This window comes from Lampetra planeri, chromosome 20 (genome assembly GCF_965212315.1).
Source record: "Lampetra planeri chromosome 20, kcLamPlan1.2.h2, whole genome shotgun sequence".
Classification (NCBI taxonomy): Eukaryota; Metazoa; Chordata; class Hyperoartia; order Petromyzontiformes; family Petromyzontidae; genus Lampetra; species Lampetra planeri.
Genome location: NC_136126.1, coordinates 8294198 through 8314925, shown reverse-complemented (window position 1 = coordinate 8314925; position 20728 = coordinate 8294198). Strand labels below are relative to the sequence as shown.

The following is a 20728-nucleotide window of genomic DNA, read 5'->3' as shown; positions in this document are numbered from 1 at the left end:
ATAGTAAGAGTCATATGGGCAATGAGCCCTTCATCCATGAGTGCCTTGAATAAGGTTTGTAAATTTATATATATTCATAGCAATACCAGATGGTTCAGATCTATGAAACACTCTAGCTCCACATGGCTCCATGTCTTTAATGATGAACTAATAATGAAAGTCTTTTCATCACCATTGACCTGTCCCTTTGTTTGTGGTGAGCAATGTGGTTTTCGTGGAAATCAGTAGAATTTAGTTTGCTTTAGATTTGCCAGAACAGCGACCTCTAAAATCAATTTCACAATCGCAAGATAAAAGGACAGCTGAACTTTGTTTTGTTTAAACTGATGGATACTTTTTTTTTTAAACCATCCTTTACGCAATACAATGTTTAATTGAATATTCTTTAATATTTTACATGTACAATCCGAGGCGGTACTTTTACAGTAATCGACATTTAAATGTAAGAATTATATTTTCAATGCTTTAGATATTTTCACTATTGAAAAAAAAAAATAACATCTGCACTTAGTTTCTAGGTCTATAGATTTTCATTTGGCATTTCAACACACCTCCCTTGCAAAACAAGAGCATGTTTTCAATGGCCTTTCATCTAGCTATAAAACAACATCAAGTGCTTCATTGCCTTACTACGCAGACACAAGTAAAAACTATTGCTTTTTTGATTTAAAGCTTTAGTGACTGCAGGGATTCATATTCTTGGCTCTTTTGGTAAAGTCACGTAGAAGGGAAATAATGAAATAATAAAAATATAAAACAATAAAATTCTCACGACGTTTCGACTGCAAAACAAGCAATCATCATCATCAGGTGTGAAATCTACAGCAAGAACATTTGTTGCAGTCGAAACGTCGTAAGAATTTTATTGTTTTATATTTTTATTATTTTATCATTTCCCTTTTACTTGACTTTACCGAAAGAATCAAGAATACTATTGCTTTTGTCAAACAATATTTAAATTTCTAGACCAGGAATTTAGCGAAATTAAGTGCAGAACTAAATTTAATGTGACGTTTCTATTTTGTGTGCAGTCATAGGTCGTGACTGAATCAGAGTTAGAATCTTTATCTAAAATAAATCATCTTTATTTAGACTGTAGGAATCTGATGAGATTTTAAGTTCTTTTTCAAAGATGTCCAGCATGGGCAGGTCAGCAAGACTGGCTTGAGACAAACAAATCAAGACACTTGGCAACCAGGTTAAATCACGGCGACTGAAAGCTGGATTCGAACCCCAGCCCCTCGGCTGTGCCAACTCAACGCTGCATCTTCTTGGTTCTTTCGGTAAAGTCACGTAGAAGGGAAGTAATAAAATAATAAAAATAAAACATAATAAAATAATTCTCACGACGTTTCGGCCACAACGCAAGCAGCCGTCCTCAGGTGAAGAACAAGTCTGTCGATAAGACAGAGTCTAAATGACACGTCTTAGGCTTGGAGTGTCTATTTAAGCTGTGAGGGAGGAGGAAGAGAGCCTTGACAAAAGAATTTGCATTTGAAGAGGAATTTAGCATATTTATGGGAAATCCTCCCCACCGGTGGCATGAAACCTTACCGTCTCTCCTGCTTGTCCCTTTATCCCCTTGAAGCCCTGTGGGGTGGCGAGGAGAAGAGAAACGAGTCAAGACACGAAACATCAGCGTCACCCGCGACAACCCCTTACGCACACAGCGTTGGTGTACGGTGTGTTTTTTTCTGCAATATTTTGCTGTCTTTTCTTGGAATTTCTGTTTGCACTCAGTCACATATTCACTTTAAGATGTTTTTTTGTTCATGTTTTTGTTTTTTGTTTGTTGCGGTTGCACCCGATTCAAGAGCCGAATGGCTCACAGGGCTACACCTAGTACATGAACTTGAACGCGTGCGACAACGCAATGCGCCCTGCATGTTGTGCGGCTCGTGCAGTGTCGGGGGGGGGGGGGTACACGGTGAGACTCACCGGACGGCCGGACGGCCCGACGGCACCCTCAGGTCCCACGATGCCTCGGCTTCCCTGAAAACATGCGCAGCGATCATTGTAAAGGCCTCCACGGAGAGATCAGAATCAGAACATTTATTTATCACCGGAGGAACCTGATGAGCTATGAGGCTCATTTTCACAGATGTCCACTAAGGGGGCGGGGGTCAGAAAGTTACAACAATGAACAATACAAAACATGACAGGAGCGCAAAGTATAGGAAAGGTAAACAAATCACATAAAAACATACGTATAAAACTAAATATTTTTTTTTTATCTCACCAGGTAAAGCCCACTTTTGAGAAGCGACTTGGCCACAAATGATAGCTCAACAAAGTGGCTTATCACGTGGAAATGTATAGCAGCGAAATAATATAAATAATCTCAATGCACGTTTCTAAATGTGGAGGACAAAAACTGGAGGACCCATAAAAAAATTCCACACGACCAAGATGAGACCATGCAAACACCAAATATCAAAATCAGATGCTAGGAGGCTGCCAGAGCACCCCTTGAAAGTTGGACATAAATAATAATATTGGCATTTATAAGGCATTGCTAAAAAGGCCACAGAAACTCAAAACACCTTGCGTCACATCTCAAACATTTAAAGAGCTAAGCCTCCCTTTGTGTTGGACGATGTAAGGGATGCAGTCGGCGCGGGTCTGATTGCAGCTCCGATTATATAGGACGAGATCAATCAGTTTGCATATACTCATTTCTTTAGAAGTGATTTTAGGAAGCCACTGGAGATAATAAAAAGCCACTGGAGCTACGCACTTTTAAATCTAGATTGAAACTCATTTCTTTAAAACTGCTTTTTGTCGTTATTTTGTTGACCTTCCCCCGCACCTCCGATTAGCACGGTTGGCTAGGTACGGTACAAAAGAAGTTAATACATTTGTGTGAAGCGAAAGCAGCTCCTCTAAAATACCAAACTTTGGTAAAGGTTACGACCCAGCCCTGTAATTACTCGCTCTCGCCACTGCTCGTGGAAGGGGCTCCATAAGAGAGAGCTCTCGATAGCCCATATAGAGAGGATGTTGGCCTACTCTTCCATGCTGGTCGAACATCTTGAAAGAGGTGAGAGTACCCACAATTTGCCCCACCACACATGACTTGTTGATCAACTAACTTTGCTGTATCCATGTTTACTTTTGGGTGGACAGAGGTGGGGGGATTTAATGAACTTGCCACTGCCAGGAAATTGAGCCTCTGGATTGCAAGTCCAGTGTGCTAACCATCACACTAAGGCAGCATTGTCTTTAACAATAATACTATATCCAGAAAAGTCTCACTGATTGTCAAGATTCCTTAAGGAGGGACCATTTTGCTTGGGATGTTTTGATTGATAGAATGTTTGCAGTCACCTCATCGCTATGAGCATTCATGGATGCATTATTTGGTCATTTCATTGTCAACTTTTTAATCAGATTATATGGCACACACAATGGTGTACTATTGCTAATGATTCAAATCGACATTTTCTGTTCAGAAAACTGGTTGATAATTTGAATACTCCACAATGCTTTGTTAATATATTATAATTTTATATTCCAGAAATAAAATCAAGCATCCATTTAAATGCAAAGCTAAGAAAGCTTAAGATTAAATAAACTAAATAGGTGAAAAATAAGAGAGTCCCTGATATTTGAGTAAGATATGAATTGTTTACATGCATCGTGACTGTATAGAAGCACAGATGCCAATTATTCAAAATGATGACAATTATTTATCCGGTAAAGGCTCACTGTGCCTCAAGACTTGTTCAGGAGTCCCCTACGACATTGTGTAACTTGCTGACCCACCCCTACTGAACATCTGTGAAAAAGAGCTTCACGGCTCATCGGATTCCTCCAGTCTAAACAAATATTCGGATTCTAATTGGGATGTGTGGCCGATGCCACTAATTAGTATTTGGCACATGGGAGGAAACTGGAAAGCTTGGAGACAACCCACACATTACAAGGGGGTGACACTCCACATTGCCATCTCATGGCCCCACACCTACAATGTCTTGCCAGCCCCGACTGTTACCCATCCAAGTAATAGCCAGGCTATAACCTATTTAGATTCTGAAATCGGACGCATTATAGCAGCGTTCTTGACTAATTTTCAGAGGGGGTCACTTTCACCGATAAGACATCAGTGTGAGGGCCGCCACACGTTTTAAACCATTGGGGTTTGACAGCACGATGATGATGATGATGGAGTGTTTTCACATGTGTATAGTCGGGGGCCGCACGTCAGGGGCCGCACTAAAGGCCACCAGGGGCCGCCAGTGGCCTGCGGGCCTTGCAATGAAGAACATTGCACTATATTATCACGTGGTTCAAAAGCAAAACTTTGAGACACCACACTGCCGTTTCACACACTCGCCACCTGTGCACTTACTCGCTGCCAGTGACTTACTGTTAGGCCAGTAGGGCCTGTGGGTCCAGCGGAGCCAGAAAATCCATTGTCTCCAATGGGGCCCTGTGGTGAAAGCCACGCATGCCAGACGACAGTCGCGGGGTGATAGGTCAATGCCAGTCAATTTACCCTGTGGACAAACTTGACACTTTCACATAATTTTTCCTGGTGAGAATTATTTTATTATGTTTTATTTTTATTCTTTTATTACTTCCCTTCTACGTGACTTTACCGAAAGAACCAAGAAGACTTTCACGTAACTTAATAAATTACATAAAAATGACTTTGTCTTGATTGCGTGATATTACAATAATCTCACCTTGGGCCCAGGAAAACCTTCAAAGCCAGGAATTCCTGCTTCACCGTAGTCCCCCTGTGAAGAATTACATTTTTTTAAAGATACTTATCATTCTTTAACTGCTCTACAATATGTACTTGTTTTGAACAAAACCCGATTTTTTTATTTTTAAACTTTATTGCATATTTACAAAACCTCATCTGAGGAATACATTACATAGCACAACATTGTATAGCACACTATGAAAATATCGATGCAATATATTTCAGGAAGATGCATGCGTGTTGTTTACATCTACACATGTCGCAATGTAGGCACGGTATTGGGGAAAATATATTGTGCATTGAATACGTTTCCTCGCTCGGGGCATGCTGGCCTATCATATTTATTTGATAATTATTACTAAAAATAATGTCTCTGCTGTATGTATGTTGAACTTCTTTTGCACCGTACATTGCAAACTGCGCTAATCAATGAGCCGCTGTGTCAACACTGTTCTAGAATGTTCTTGCCTTGAAACAATGCCGCTGAAATTATACGACATTATTTATTTAGTTTAACATGTAAACGGATATGTTAAGGCGACACATTGTCTGCTTATTTAATTTATTATTTGATTGTCAGGTCATCAGACTAATCATGCCCTGGTGTATTTTTTTTACAGAAGTTTCATGGGCTTAGCTTTTTTCTATTTCACTATAATGTTATACACTATGTGAGCACAGTCTTCCTCTAATGCAGCTCGAGTAAAATCAAATCCTGTAGCAGTGTGATTTTCACATATGCTAGCACTATGTTAAAAAATATACCATGACAAACTCTGTTCAGCTTCAGATTTTAGAAAACAATCAAGCACATTTGCAGAAAAAAAATCTATTTTTCATTCCGCTGTGTGCATTCACTTATAACAATGAAACAGGTGTGATATATAATAATAGGGGTTTTCCCCGTTTTTATGGCAACAAAACTGAAACCTTTTTACAAGGATTAATGTCTGCATTAACCACAATACTTGCAGTCAAATGCAAACAAAAAACACACTATGATAATATATGCATTGTCCTTGAAACTGATTGGTCCACACCAGTTTCAAGGACAATGCATATATTATCATATTGTGTTTTTTGTTTGCATTTGACTGCAAGTATTGTGGCTAATGCAGACATGAATCCTCATAAAAAGGTTTCAGTTTCGTTGCCAGAAAAAAGGGGAAAAACCCTATCATTATATTTTGGTACTGGCAAAGGAGGTCTAATGATGAAAAAAGGTTTGATATATCTGCACATGTTTAATGAACTTGCTTTGTTGATGTGGTTATAATATTTACCAGCTGCCCCTTCTCGCCTGTCTCCCCTTTGTTGCCCTGCGGGCCGTCGGTGCCCAAAATTCCTCGCTGCCCAGGTATCCCGGGCTGCCCATCCATACCGCGATCACCCTATACAGGTCAGGGTTCAAAGGTCACAACGTAAAATTACACAGTAAAATTCATATAAACATTTTTTTTAATGTATATTTTTCATAAATACATTCAGACGCTGTCTTTCCGACAGACCTGTTCTTCACCTGAGGACGGCTGCTTGCATTGTGGCCGAAACGTCGTCAGAATTGTATTATTTTATTATGTTTTATTTTTATTATTTTACTATCTCCCTTCTACGTGACTTTACTGAAAGAACCAAGAAGATGAATCCCTGCAGTCACGAAAGCTTTAAATCGAAATTTACATTTCCACTGTTTCTCTCTCTTTTTGTGTTAACCAGATTATGAACCAGTTGTGCTCTCTCATAACTCAATCAATTCTGAACTCCTGCAGAGCAGTGTATCTCCCTGTGTGTTACAGCACAGCACACAGAATACGATATATCCAAAGCACTTCTGAGATCCCTTCAAATGACCTCTGAGACACATTAGCGGTGACGCACCATCCCATTTGCCCTGCTACAGGTAAATGTTTGTAATATGGCCGTCAAACTGAAACATTTTCAATCTTCAGAGATAATTTTTTGTCAAATGAAACAAAAATCTGACGTTACATACTTCATGGCCACAAATGAATGAATTGCTACTAGGCATCGATTGACATGTATTCTTCGGCTCATATTATATGCATTGAATTATGCGTATGATAATCTATTAAATTTCGATTTAAAGCTTTCGTGACTGCAGGGATTCATATTCTTGGTTCTTTCGGTAAAGTCACGTAGAAGGACATTTTTTTTTTATTGTTTCATATTTATTATTTTATTATTTCCCTTCTACGTGAATTTACCGAAAGAACCAAGAATGAGAATCTATTACTGAAGGTATAAGGAAATAGTATCAATATTTAGAAGTTACATTTAGGTTCGTAGCGCGAAAACCAAACTATACAAACGAGATGCAAAAACGAAGCCGATATACAATACAAATGAGCCATAAAAAAAACTGCAAAAAAAAAGAATTTATTATTTTACTGAATCCTGAACATAACTGATGAGGGGGAGGGAGCTGAGTTGGAACACGTACTTGTTATCACTGGGCAACTTTCTCAGAGCATGTGCTGTGCAAATTAACACATTGAGCATGTGTGGTGTGTTAATCCAATGCCCCAGTGCAAGGGACATGAAAACAGAATCCTCCAGTGCATGGGCTGTGTAAATTTAAATGGCTCGTTGCGCGCGCTGTGTAAATGTAAACGCCTCAGTGCTTGTGTAAGGGAAATTTACATCCCACTTGGCGCTGCCATAGTTTTTTCTTTTTTCAAGGCCTGCTGGGTGCAGTGTGAAAGCTATCACTGTGCTTTTTCTATTTTTGGTAGCGAAGCAAAGGTTATAAATTTGGTCCAGCTCTCGTTTCGCTGTGGAACACTTGGGCTGGACTCGGTCATTTTTCCACTTTCGAACAGGAGCCAACATGGATCCTGCCATCAATATTCTTTCGCAGGAAAATAACCCCCCCCCCAGAAAACTCCTTAAACAGAAACACACACACTTATAAGCCAAGTTCAGATTTTCAATGCTGGCATCAAATGCCCCAGTGTAATGACGATGATGTAATTCATCTCTTTGATGCGTTTTCGGGTTTGTGCCGCGCGTTGCTCAGCATGACGTCTGCTGTTTCACTCTAAGTGCAGCTTCTATGAAGCTTCTATGTCATTTCCTGAAAAAGCTCCCAGCACATGCAGCGAAACGTCTGACATCACGTCAGACAACGTTCGGTAGCAACCTAGACACTGGAGAACTATACAGCAAAAACATAAAAAAGGAAATAACACGTGATTCATTTATCTATCTATGAATGACTCGCTAAAGACTGAGCTTCAAGGCTTTATTTCAGGGGGTTCTTGTACAATGTTATTAGGCCAATACCTCATTCAAACGTGTTTTGCATGTTTGAGAAGAAGTATAAAATCTCACAACACCGGAATAGCGGACAACTACATGTAACTAAACATTTTTTTAACCGCCATATTATTACACAACTGACAAATACATTGTATACCTGTTAATTCATGTGCTTGTTTGCACTCCTGTATGTAGGCATTCAATGTCCTAGAAACACTTACAGATTCTCCAAGACAGCGACTCTAAAAAAAAGTTTAAAATCGTGGGGAATACCGGGACACGTGGTGACCTGAGCGTCACCACCCATGGAATAATGACCACCGCCTCAACCCCATCCAACCAGAGGACAGCATTAGCTTCACTGCCTTTGATATGGATGCCAGAAAGCTCACCTTGGCCCCCATGAGTCCCGCTGCTCCCGGTTGCCCAGGTTTTCCGAGTTTTCCTTGAGCACCTGCCAGGCCTGTTCTTCCAGGTTGACCCACACTGCCTGCATCTCCCTGTGAACAAATACATATCTTCACTCAATGTTGGAGGCAATAATGCTTTATATATTAGTGTGCGTGTGCCCGCTACGGTGTGCAGGAGGCTCATGAAGGACGCTACTGGACAGTTGGAAGCAGTCGGCCTCCAGGAACAATGGAGGGCAGAGGAGCGACACTCCCAAAAACAACCGGAGTGCCGGGTGGCTAAAACACAGCAAGTTTGCATCGTAGGATTTACAGGTGGTGCATCGGCCAGTCATCTCAGTCAGTCAACCCATGGCACCTGGGTCTGTCCCGTGACCTCCTGCCAGTGGGCGTTCAATACTTCGTGTGGCCTTAACATGCACATAGCCTGGCACAAGCACCGTGGTGACATCACCGCAACTTAGTGGCGAATGGCGGTTGTTGTTCCCATGTGTATTATGTTTGTCTCTGTTTGTCTTTGTAGGTGCGTGGTGCTGGCGACCCACCCCCTCGTGCGCCGTACTGGCCTTCAAAGGTGCTTGCTAACAGCACTTGCCTCAACAGTCTGTTGATGGCTACACAGGATATTTGTCTTTGTGTGTGTGTCTGGAGTGGTGGCATAGTGGTTATCACACTGCAGTTTGGTTTATATTGTATATATGTATGTTGAACTTCTTTCGCACCGTACGTTAGTCTTTGACCTCCTATAGGTCGACTAAGCTTTTAAATGAGTACTTGCTTTGGTATGTAAACATTAGCACTGGCGAGAAAAGGCAGTTAGGCATGGTGCAAGCCACACCACGCCTTAAGAGATACTTGCTAACAGCACTTGCCCCAACGGTCTTTTAAGGCTATATGGGGTATCTTTGTCTTATGTGCACTGTTTTTATGCACTTACACATTTTGTATGTGTCTGTATGTATTTATGTGTTTCTGTGTGTATGTATACGTGTCTATGTCTGTACATGTCTTTGTGTGTGTGGACAAGAGTATATGCTAAATATATGTGCGCCTGGGTATGCTGCTTGCATTCGTGTGTGCATGTGCTTGCGTATATCAGTCAGTGTATGCTTTAAATGGATCACTCTATAACCTGCTGAAGATTAAAGGTTTATCCTTTAGCTGTCAGTGAAGGGACACTGCCATCTTAAAGAAAACCATCTCCATATATGCATTCAGTTTATCTCCCACTGGTCTGGGATTCATCACTTGACACTACACAAAGAATGAATGTAATAAAAGAAACACAATAAACTTCACTCACTGGGCCTTTTAAAGAATCTTTAACATTTTACACGGACATTCTTCAAAGCTGCCAAGCCGCAAATAAGGAAGAGCACCATCAATCACACATTCTGAAAAACCACAAAATGCTGCAAAGCAATCAAGACTATTGATATAATTATCACCTTAAAAGCACAACAACTATGAAATAATTTTCTTGAAATACTCAACAGATATCCAAGAACATTTAGCAATAGCTTAGAAAAGTGAGAAGTGAATGTTCAATAACAAGACGATCAACAACCACCAAGGTATGAATTTGTTGACATCAAATTCTGCACTTCCAGTGTTTTAGTAGTATTAATAATAATACTATGAGAATAGTCTTCAACCCTTTGTCAATCCACTGCTGGATGATGGTCTCTTTATGCGGTTGTAGTAATGGTGAATTGTTTGGCCATACTTCATCATGCTGGTCAGTGTGGGTTGGTGAAGTGAGAAGTTGTCTTGACATCGCTCCCCACTGATGTTGGCCTTGACCAGGACACAAATTCAGCTTTCTGCGCTAAACACTGTGCCGGTAAACATACTATATTGGCGCGTGGCTGGAACCGTTGGACCAACTATTGGATCAAGGTTGGCCCAACGTTTACTGGGGCACCCACCCCTCCACACCTTCGTCACGTCGCTGTTCAATAATCTCGTGAGCCGTAGCGAAAACGTCATTACGACGTTTCTAATTTTCTTGCGCTGGGGTCTCAGAAAAGCTGCGTGGTTGTCGTGAGGGAGAGGCGCTTACGGGCGGTCCCGGTTTCCCGTCCTTGCCTGGCGCGCCCTCGAGCCCTCTCTCACCATCCGGCCCGGGCCAGCCCGGCAATCCCCGTGGCCCATGGGGCCCGACCGGACCCTGTGCAAAGGACAAAGAGACAGAAAAACAAGGTTCGCACACTTATCCGTTACACGCCGTAGGTTCAAGTTAGAATGTAAGGGGTAAGAGATTTGCATTTTATAGGCACATAAATGCCTCAGCAACTCAATGTGACTTACATAATAATAATAATTTCAACTTGAAACATGCACATTATTCGCTCGCTCTCGAAGAGAAATAATGCGTCAGTGGCACGATGAATCAGATACAAGCAGAATGGCAGCTCTGTGGTGAGCCAGCGCCAACAATTTCCTGAGCTCCTGCGGTCCGCTATATATTCAGGTGTTATCGGCCAATAAATGAGCACTTGCATGTGGGAGGAAACTGGAGCGCCCAGAGAAAAGCCACACGTGTGAGCGGGAAAAACTCTATCTCATGCAGACGCAACAGGTGGAGTCAAAATGCTTTTCTGAACTTTCTTCTCCTGGTGAGCCAGAGTATGGTACCTCAAACCATGGAAAGGGAGTTTCACAAAATTTGTGCGATCCATCAACCCGTTCCTCCACAGTGGTGAATTACAGGCATGCACCACCACCAGCCAGATGCTGGATGCAATTACCAGCGAAACGTCGTACTCAAATTGTAAATGTTGTGGTTTCACGCTTCAACACACCGGTGGGCTAAAGCAGTGAACTATTTGTCTTTTGTCAAAGTGACACTTTGTTACTGATTGGCCGTGTCGGGTGGTGGAGGGTTACGACACATTTATAAATAACGCGATCTAAACCTAAAAACGTTGATTATGAATAATATTGGTCGCGAAAGCCTACGTGTTAAACTATTTAAACCATCTTCATCTCAACCATTCCCATGTCCTGCTGCAGTCTAGCCAAGGTGAACTCCAGCAGAAGCTGTACCTGTGCGGCACAAGATGTACACTGGACTGGCCTTTCAAATGGGCGTTAGTCTGCCAGTAGAAGGTGATGTTGCGAAATGGTGTTATCCCAATTCAGTAATTTGAGAGTAATTGATCTAATTTTGAAATTTGGACCAAGTGCCATAAGTTGGATTGTGTGTACAGTAAAATGTGCTCCCAACTGCCTTTGTCACCTAAATGCTGATGTTTATAGCCGACACTATGTACGAACTTTAGGCTGAGTTGACCAAGGGGAGGGGAGTCCAGGCTAAGATGCCAGTTGACATCTGTTTTGTTACCTCAATGTTCCCAGATTGCAAAAGTCACGCGCGGTCGGACAACACAAATCTGCCATTGGAGGTTCTGTCTCGTTTGACTGGGGCTGGGTGGGGGGGGCACCATGTGGAGTGACGTCACGCGCGGGACACACATTTCTGGGCTATTATAGTAGTAATTACCCTGTGGGCTAAGAAGCTCTTAAATCGGGGTTCATCAACAAAACAGAAAAACTATAAAAATTTAAAACACAACATTTGCAACAGGTCGCGTAAAAAAAAATCTAATTACAATAAATACAGCAATGAAAAGAGTCAACATGGACTCTGAGAAGGAATTCAGCAACAAATACCGTCTCCAAAAAAATTATCGGAGACACCTCGTTGACTGTTACCAAAAGTGGATTTTTGGCAGGAAACATTGCGAAAAGAGATGATAGCCTTTGGACGAGATTGGCTAAGGAATGGCAGCCAGCGGAGGGAACACGCCCCTGGGGATTACATTCGCAGGACCGTAAGAGGGATGGTGGCATCATATATGGAGAGGCCTTCATCCAGCAGTGGAAAGATAAAAGCTGCTGCTCCTGATGAGTATTATGATGATGACAGACGTAAAGAAACTTAACAGGCAATCCTGCAGGACTACAACAACGTACCGTAAGTCCGGCTTTTCCTTGAGTTCCTGGTGTACCAGCTTTGCCCTTCGTGCCCTGTGGGTAAAGGCATTTGGATAACACTGCCATGAATGTGAGGTAATGCAACAATAGGATTTTCAGACGAGAAAGCAGTCTCGATTTAAAGCTTTCGTGACTGCAGGGATTCATCTTCTTGGTTCTTTCGGTAAAGTCACGTAGAAGGGAACTAATACAATAATAAAACAGAAAAGAATAATATAATTATTATTTTATTATGTTTTATTTTTATAATAAAATAATAAAAATAAAACATAATAATTATTGGCCACCCCGTGTGTGCCATGTGCAAGCCAAGTGACGACTGCTTTCTCTAATAATATAATAATTATTATATTATTGTATTGTTTTATTTGTATTATTTTATTATTTCCCTTCTACGTGACTTTACCGAAAGAACCAAGAAGACGAGAAAGCAGTCGTCACTTGGCTTGCACATGGCACACACGGGGTGGCCAAGTTGCATCTTGAGCCGAGGTCCACGTGACAGTGCAGAGCTCACGGTGGAACTGAGGTTCAAGCCTCTCAGGCTGCCAATACAGGACAGCAGCTGGAGATGACCGAGTGGCTCAAGAAGCCCACAATGGCCAGGTAAGACTCATGAATGAGAACCTGGGTTTAACATTGCTGCTATTTTGGGCTTTTGTACCTAGATAAGCTTGCCGAGGTGCATCTTCTTCCTTCCCTTCTAGCCCCGCCCACTTCCCCCCCCCTCCCAGTCCCTGATTGTCACATTTAGATAAGCCCCTCCCCCCTCCCCTTAACTAGTATTTAAGATGTTGTCTTTTGGATTTCTTTTCACTTGATACAGTAAATTTAGCTGTGACGGTCCCACCTGAAGACGGAGACTTGTGTTGCCTCCAAAACGTCGTGATTTATTATTATTTTATTATTATTATTTTTTACCTACGTGACTTTACCGAAAAAACCTAAGAGTATGAGAATCTGGGTGTAAAAACGGGCAGCCACCCATTATTAAGCAACGGATGGTCTGCGCCTGACTGCACACAAAAAAAAACCCATTAGGCATACAATTTAAAACTGTCGTTTATCTTGTCAGCACATTGCAGGTATTGTTTGGGAAGGTACTCACCTCGTACCCTTTAGGTCCTTTTGGTCCTGGATATCCCCGCTCTCCCGGCTCGCCCTGCAACAACCAAGCAAGCTTATGAGCACACTAAGAGCAATACACTGTTTGTGGAGATTGGAAAAGGAGAAATGAACTTCAGAACGATGATCTCGGTGAAGCCGGATATGGAACACGTTGTAAACACCGCGAGTCGTGCCATTCTGTGGAACAGTGCTGTTGGCGGTGCGACTTACGATGGGACCCTGCTCCCCCCTGGCTCCCCGTGATCCGTCAAAGCCGCGCTGGCCCTGCAGTTAACAACAAGCACGCATTTACCTCGTTTCCATGGACAACCAACCTGAGTTGGCAAGGGTGCACCCGAGTTGGTCTGAACTCGAGTCGAAGGGAAATTCACATTGGCTCAAAGAAAGCGGCATTTCACTGCCGAATAAGACTTCCCCAGAGCCAAAGGTCAAGACTGAATTGGTGACGAAATAAAATGTTAGAATAAATAAATAAATTGTGGTACCATCACCTACTACATATTTCATTGGCATGTTCGGTAATGACGATGCATTTACACTCGGCCAGAAATTTGATGTAGGTAATCGGCCTGGAGAATTCTGGCTCCGGCCCATAATGGCATTCAACTCGTGTTTGTCTAAAAAGACAAGGAAAGTGGTGACGGCAGAATGACCAACTGCAGTACGCACTCGGGTCTGTGGCTCGTGGAAACATGCTAAATCTCCACATAGATGTCTCACGAACACCGGATTCTTTATTTTTATTGTAAAATTTGACAAGGGATGTGCTGCGTGAAGGGCCCCCGTGGCATTTGTGGATTGCTCTCTCCTGTACCACCAGGCAAACCAGCAGCACTTAAATTTCGATTTAAAGCTTTCGTGACTGCAGGGATTCATCTTCTTGGTTCTTTCGGTAAAGTCACGTAGAAGGGAAGTAATAAAATAATAAAAATAAAACATAATAAAATTAGTAAAACTGACACCTTTTGCAAGGAATCATGCTTACATTAACCACAATACTTGCAGTCAAATGCAAACAAAAAACAATACTCTGCTAATTTATGCATTGTCTTTGAAACTGATTGGTCCACACCAGAGACAGCTTTCTTTGGAGCCTAGTCTCATATGGTGTTCGACCAGATGACGCCAAAAGGCGCACAGTTCAAAGACAACGCACTACCAGAGTAATGAGAGCTCGGGTTGAGCAGCTACATCCGTTTCAAAGACAATGCATAAATTAGCAGAGTATTGTTTTTGTTTGCATTTGACTGCAAGTATTGTGGTTAATGTAAGCATGATTCCTTTCAAAAGGTGTCAGTTTTGTTGCCAGAAAAAAAGGGGAAAAACCCTATTAGTATATTTTGGTACTGGCAAAGGAGGTCCCATGAGGCCACACCCTGTTGGTGAGACCCGTAGAAGTTGAGACTGATGCAGTGGGCATGGTTTGGTCAAACAAATTCTGCTGGAAATCAATGATTCAAAAAGAACCATTGGTTTCTAGACTTAAATATGATTTAAATTTGAGGTAAGCAGGTCGCTCAGATGTCAGAGAATTGAGATGGCATTATTGATGCTGGGCAGCCACCACTGATTACACTGAGTCCTCAAGTACTATATAGTGAGTGGATGGTCTCAGACAAGTCACCAATTTGAGTGCAAAATTCCACAACTGAGAATTAAACCTACTGTATCAGTTTTCTACATCCTACTGTCCATAAAAGTCTCCTGCAAGAGATTTATTTAGAGGCCATGTTCGTTCCACTGCTGAATGAAAGTCTCCCTCTGTCATCATCATCCCTCGTGGTTCTGTGATGTCACAATCCATCTTACTCTCACACATTATTTAATCTTAGTGAGTGTTCTAACCCCATGGTAGTCATCCTCTATGAGATGTTCTCTTCACTCTTTGGCTGCCACGTTTTTAGCAATCAACAGGCACGTTTAACAACTGTATTGTAAGTTAATGCTGGAATTTGTCAACATGCAATTGCTGACTGAGGTGGATTATGAATTCTGGAATTTGCAAAACCCTGCTATATGGAAATTGAGAGGGACTTTCATTGGAGACAGATATGCAGGTACTGATGTGGAAAGCAATGACCACATTATATAATGGTGAACCAGTGGCGTGATTGATGAGGCCTGCACTTCGCCAAGCAGAGCCCAAAAAGCTGAAAACGCCAAGCAGCCAGCAACGAACAAAACTATCGAATGTGTAATATATAAGAATTAATATTTTTTTGAATTGACAAAGGTGAAAGGAACTTGGAGGAAGAGACGATGGAGGTGACTTACTGGGTATCCGACATCGCCAGGTTCTCCCTTCTCTCCGGGAGGCCCGACTGGGCCCTGCAAGTGACATGTTTAAATGATGTTTTAATGATGTTAAAGTTTGCGCGCTCAAGTCCAGTAAATCAGCATTCCAACCATAAATGTGTAGGTAAGCCATGAAAAAAGCTATCACATGTTGGTATGAAGAGCAGTGGTAAAAATGTTCTGAGAATTATACCAATCATTAGGCTTGTTATCAAATCTCCATTTTTATGTACCAAATATATAATGATACATTACCTAATGCTATATTCATGAAACTTCAATACCCACTGGTCTGTGAGGTGGACAGCCGTTGACATCACAGCAAGTGGGGCCCTGGACTTATCTGTGTGGACCTTTGCATGATATTCTCATATGCATTGATTTTAACAGGAACTCCAGTTTCCACTTACGTGCAAATCCCCCGTTCATAAAGTAGGTCGAAAATCCCGATGCATTGTGAAATATCATGACACAATTCTAGATTTGAAGCTTTCGTGCCTGCAAGGATTCATATTCTTAGGTTTTTTCTGGTAAAGTCACGTAGGTAAGAAATTAAAATTAATAAAAGTAAAATGAAAATAAAATAAAAATCACGACGTTTCGGAGGCAACACAAGCTTCCGTCTTCAGGTGGAACCGTCACAGCACGATAGCTGTATCAAGTCACTTGCTATCGTGCTGTGACGGTTCCACCTGAAGACGGAAGCTTGTGTTGCCTCCGAAACGTCGTGATTTTTATTTTATTTGTATTTTACTTTTATTAATTTTAATTTCTTACCTACGTGACTTTACCAAAAAAACTAAGAATATCATGACACAATCTGAGTGTTACCCCCTTATATGCATGTGTTTTCTCAAGATACCCCTGCTTCCTCCTGCATGCCAAGTGCTAATTAATGGACATGGGCAAACATTTCATTTTAGGTCCCTTCTGAGAAAGAGGCTTAAGACTCAGTGCTGCTTTCCTACATGAGTAAAGGACATTGTTAGGTAAGACTGTTTGTGTGTTGAAAAATAAATTAAGTGTGCACCGTAGCTTGCCATTTTAGCATCCCCATTCTTATAGGAAAAATAACTCAACACGTTCGTCAATAACACTGTGGCCTTGTCAGAAAAATGTATAATGGGCAACATTTTGGATAATGGCCCTTCTTCATATCACATTCTTAAAAAACATTGTGACCCCCCGTTGTGCGTTTGTCAACTGCTGGCAGTGTGGCGAAACCGTGAGTGCAGTGTCACGCGTGTCACGTACGACTGTGTCAAATTCCAGTATTACTCTGTGACTGTGCCAAACTTGCGTTTGTACCATGAGGCCTTTTGGTCCAGGGGGGCCAAACTGTGTTCCGGGCTCGCCTGCCTGTCCCTGGTTAAACATGCAAAACCCGCAGCACACACAGACGACATTACTGCGCATGCATAGGCATCGGGGGGGGGGAGGGGAGCATAATACGTATGAGCACTGCCGCTGTAGTTGTTTTTTTCTGTATTGACATTTTCTAACACATGGTACGCTTCAACAATAAACACACTGGCCGACATTACAAGTCCGTAATTGCAGACACCCTATTGTGGGAATCTCATCGGGTCGGCCATTCTAGCATTATTTTAATACACACAAGAGAGGTGGGGGGAGGAGAGGGCAGGCGCCGAAGTTGTTTTGTCGAGAACGCAAGGCCTTGATGCGGCGCAGCAAGGCCGAAGCCACGGGTGCCACCACGAACCTCGCTCTCGCATCCTGCTACTCCCGCTAGATCCCTCGCTTGCAGTGGAGTCAACACCTGACATTCAAAGTGTGTCGCCAACTCCAATGTCTGCCTCGGTCACCTGTCCTCACACGTAACTATCTCACTCATTACAACCTCTTCCCGATGACACCTACAACAACAATCCCTCTTCAGGTTTTTTTCTCAACTTCCAAGTTGCTTACATGATCTCGCTATGAAATTCCTAGCATCCTTTACATGCACCTGTGTTCAAGGCCAAAACCTTCTTAGGGGCTTTGACGTGGCCTGGTGGAAGGCACATTTGCCGCTTGTCGCAGAGGTTCATGGCTGTGATGATACTACACGCCGTCCGCTTCACAGTGGACATTAGAGATCTCCTAAAGTCGTTCCAAAGGGTGGAAAATTACCTGCCAATAACTCAATGGGGATTGTTCACATAACAGCAGTCATTGTGCACCTCCTACTGTCAAACAAATGCTCCAGGTCACTCTTAAGTTGGCAGCCTGGTTAATAACATACATTTGAAACTTCTTTTATAGTTGCATTGCTAAATTGTTACGAATGATGAAACAGGGAGATTAAGTATTGAACGTTTACCTTCTCGCCCTTAATGCCCGGTGGCCCAGAAGGGCCAATGGGTCCTTGGTGACCCTAAGAAAAAAACGAAAATATATAAATAATATACAACTGGAAAAAAAAACACGTAAAATGAAACAAAATATTGACGTGTGTAAATACAAAATAATAATGTAATACATTTCCTAATTTCTGTGACACAATTTGATAAATACAGTAAAACCTGGGATTTCGAGCATAATTCGTTCCGGAAACGTGTTTGTAATCTAAAGCACTCGCATATCAAAGCACTCGTATATCAGTTGTGATCACGTGACACTCGGCATACAAAGCGTGTACACGTACTACTCGTACTGCAAGACCTCGCTCGTTTATCAAATTAATATTTATTAAAAAAATGTGTTCGTCTTGCAAAACACTCGCAGACCAAGTTATTCGCAATCCAAGGTTTTATCATCGTGAAAAAATGTTTAAATGGATTTAACAGAATTTAATGACCACCAAATGGAGGCGGAAGAAACCCCCCCCCCCCCAAATAAAAACACTCGCTGTTCCACGTGCGATCCACAGGATACATTTCCTCGTCACCGATTCTATTTGTCACCAACTTCATTCTTTCTCACCATTACGAATACTATTATATTATTTCACAAAATTCCGCGTGGACGGACGCGGAAGGGAAGAGCAGCGCAAGCATTACCGGGTACCCCGGGAGGCCGTCCTCTCCTTCGGCTCCCATTGCACCGGGGGCGCCCTGCGGCGAAAGGCACAGCAGCGGTGTTACCCGGCCGCCACTCCATCAGCGGCAAGGTGAGAGACCGCTCTTACGAGTTGTACAAACAAGAGGTTTAACATGCAGTAGGCTTTCGCGACCAATGTTATCCACAATAGAGCTATTTGGGTTAGATCGCGAAAATATAAACGTGTCGTTGAATCCTGCCACCACCCGATACTGCCAATTAGTCAAGTAAACAAAACGAGCCGATGAATTACTAGTTCAGCACATATTATATGGGTCTTTAGGTAAAGCCACGTAGACAGAAATCGTCTTTAGCAATCGTCTTCAGGTGAAGACGATTCAGGTGAAGACGATTGCTTGTGTTGCGATCGAAACGTCGTGATATTTTTATTATTTTTCTATCTACGTGGCATTACCGAAAGACCCATATTATATGTATTCCTGCCGTCACGAAAGCTTTACGTCAAGATTTAGTTCAGCACACCAGTGTGTTAGAGCAAACCCACAACATCTACAAGTTGTTCTTTAGGGGTGCAATGATGCATCGAATCATAGAAAACATAAATTCTTAAGAGCGTGATGTATGCATCGACTTGGCAATGAGAAAATATATCTATTTTAAAAAATTCATAACATAGGTTCACGTGGTGACCCCCGCAGCGTCTAGAGGTGCTACCATCCAGTACAAGGTATTTTTATTTTTATAAAAAAAAAAAGATGTATATTATTAAATCAAGCCATGACCATGAATTGCAACATCGGATTTCAGAAGGGGGTGGCTAATCTTTGGATGGCAACTCTTGGCACCGCGATGGCGAGATGTTGGCTGCCTCACCTGGTGTGCAGGTCGTGGGTTCGATCCTGACCCTAAAGCCTGTATATTTGGAGTTTGCATGTTCTCCCTGTGGTCGTGTGCATTTTTCTCCGGGTCCTCCGGTTTTTCCCTCCACATTTTAGAAATACGTGTTGCGAATTTTTTGGTGCTATAAATTTCCAGACGATAAGCCGCTTTGTTCAGCTATCGTTTTTGGTCACGTCGCTTCTGAAAAAAGAGCCATATAGCTCAGTGGGCCTTACTTGGTTGAATGACAAAAAGGTTTATTTCAATTTAAAGCTTTCGTGACTGCAGGGATTCATCTTCTTGGTTCTTTTGGTAAAGTCACGTAGAAGGGAAATAATAAAATAATAAAAATAAAACATAATAAAATAATTCTCACGACGTTTCGGCCACAACGCAAGCAGCCGTCCAACCCAGCTAAAATATACGCTCCAAGCGTGGTGGTGTTTCATTCAGACGCTGTCTTCCCGACAGACCTGGTCTTCACCTTGCATTGTGGCCGAAACGTCGTGAGAATTATTTTATTATGTTTATGTTTATTATTTTATTATTTCCCCTCTACGTGACTTTACCGAAAAAACCAAGAAGAAAAAGGTTTCTAGTTTACGTCCCAAGTGTTCACGCTTTGTAAAGATGCTGCCCTCCAGTGGCCACTGAGCTCATCGGACAGGCGTCCCTGTTTTCCCATATCATCAGATTTCATGCCTTGCTCACTCTGGAATGAGCACTGAAAAACGTACGCGAGGGTGCCAAGAGCATCTGTGATGTTTTATCGGGGGCAGTAAATCTTGAACGCGTCTTTAGATTCTTAATTATTTACTTCTTGTGCACATTCATTCGTGTAGGGAGGCTCCATTTAAATATCTATATAAACCTCATTGGCAAGGAGGCCCCGTGCCTCCAGGAGTCAGTGGTTATCGTCGCCACGGGTAATTTTCCAAGGAAAAGCCGCGTGTAGGGGCCAAGCCATTTTTCAGAAATGCTGCTGGGCTCGTTCACATTTTTGCTACTGGACAGCAAAGTTCCC

General features: G+C 42.2%; 1 protein-coding gene across 1 annotated transcript in view; it reads right to left on the bottom strand.

Moving 5' to 3' along the window:
* COL24A1 (collagen type XXIV alpha 1 chain) overlaps positions 1–20728 on the bottom strand; it is a 162874-nt gene that overhangs the window by 8114 nt on the left and 134032 nt on the right. The window contains exons 40-53 of the mRNA XM_078603483.1: positions 18825–18878; positions 18146–18199; positions 17131–17187; positions 15802–15855; positions 13738–13791; positions 13508–13561; positions 12379–12432; positions 10463–10570; positions 8383–8490; positions 5995–6102; positions 4689–4742; positions 4370–4432; positions 1939–1992; positions 1555–1590 (exon numbers count right to left, since the gene is read on the bottom strand). Of these exons, the coding sequence (XP_078459609.1) occupies positions 1555–1590; positions 1939–1992; positions 4370–4432; positions 4689–4742; positions 5995–6102; positions 8383–8490; positions 10463–10570; positions 12379–12432; positions 13508–13561; positions 13738–13791; positions 15802–15855; positions 17131–17187; positions 18146–18199; positions 18825–18878 (912 nt within the window). The remainder of the gene's footprint in view (positions 1–1554; positions 1591–1938; positions 1993–4369; positions 4433–4688; positions 4743–5994; positions 6103–8382; positions 8491–10462; positions 10571–12378; positions 12433–13507; positions 13562–13737; positions 13792–15801; positions 15856–17130; positions 17188–18145; positions 18200–18824; positions 18879–20728) is intronic.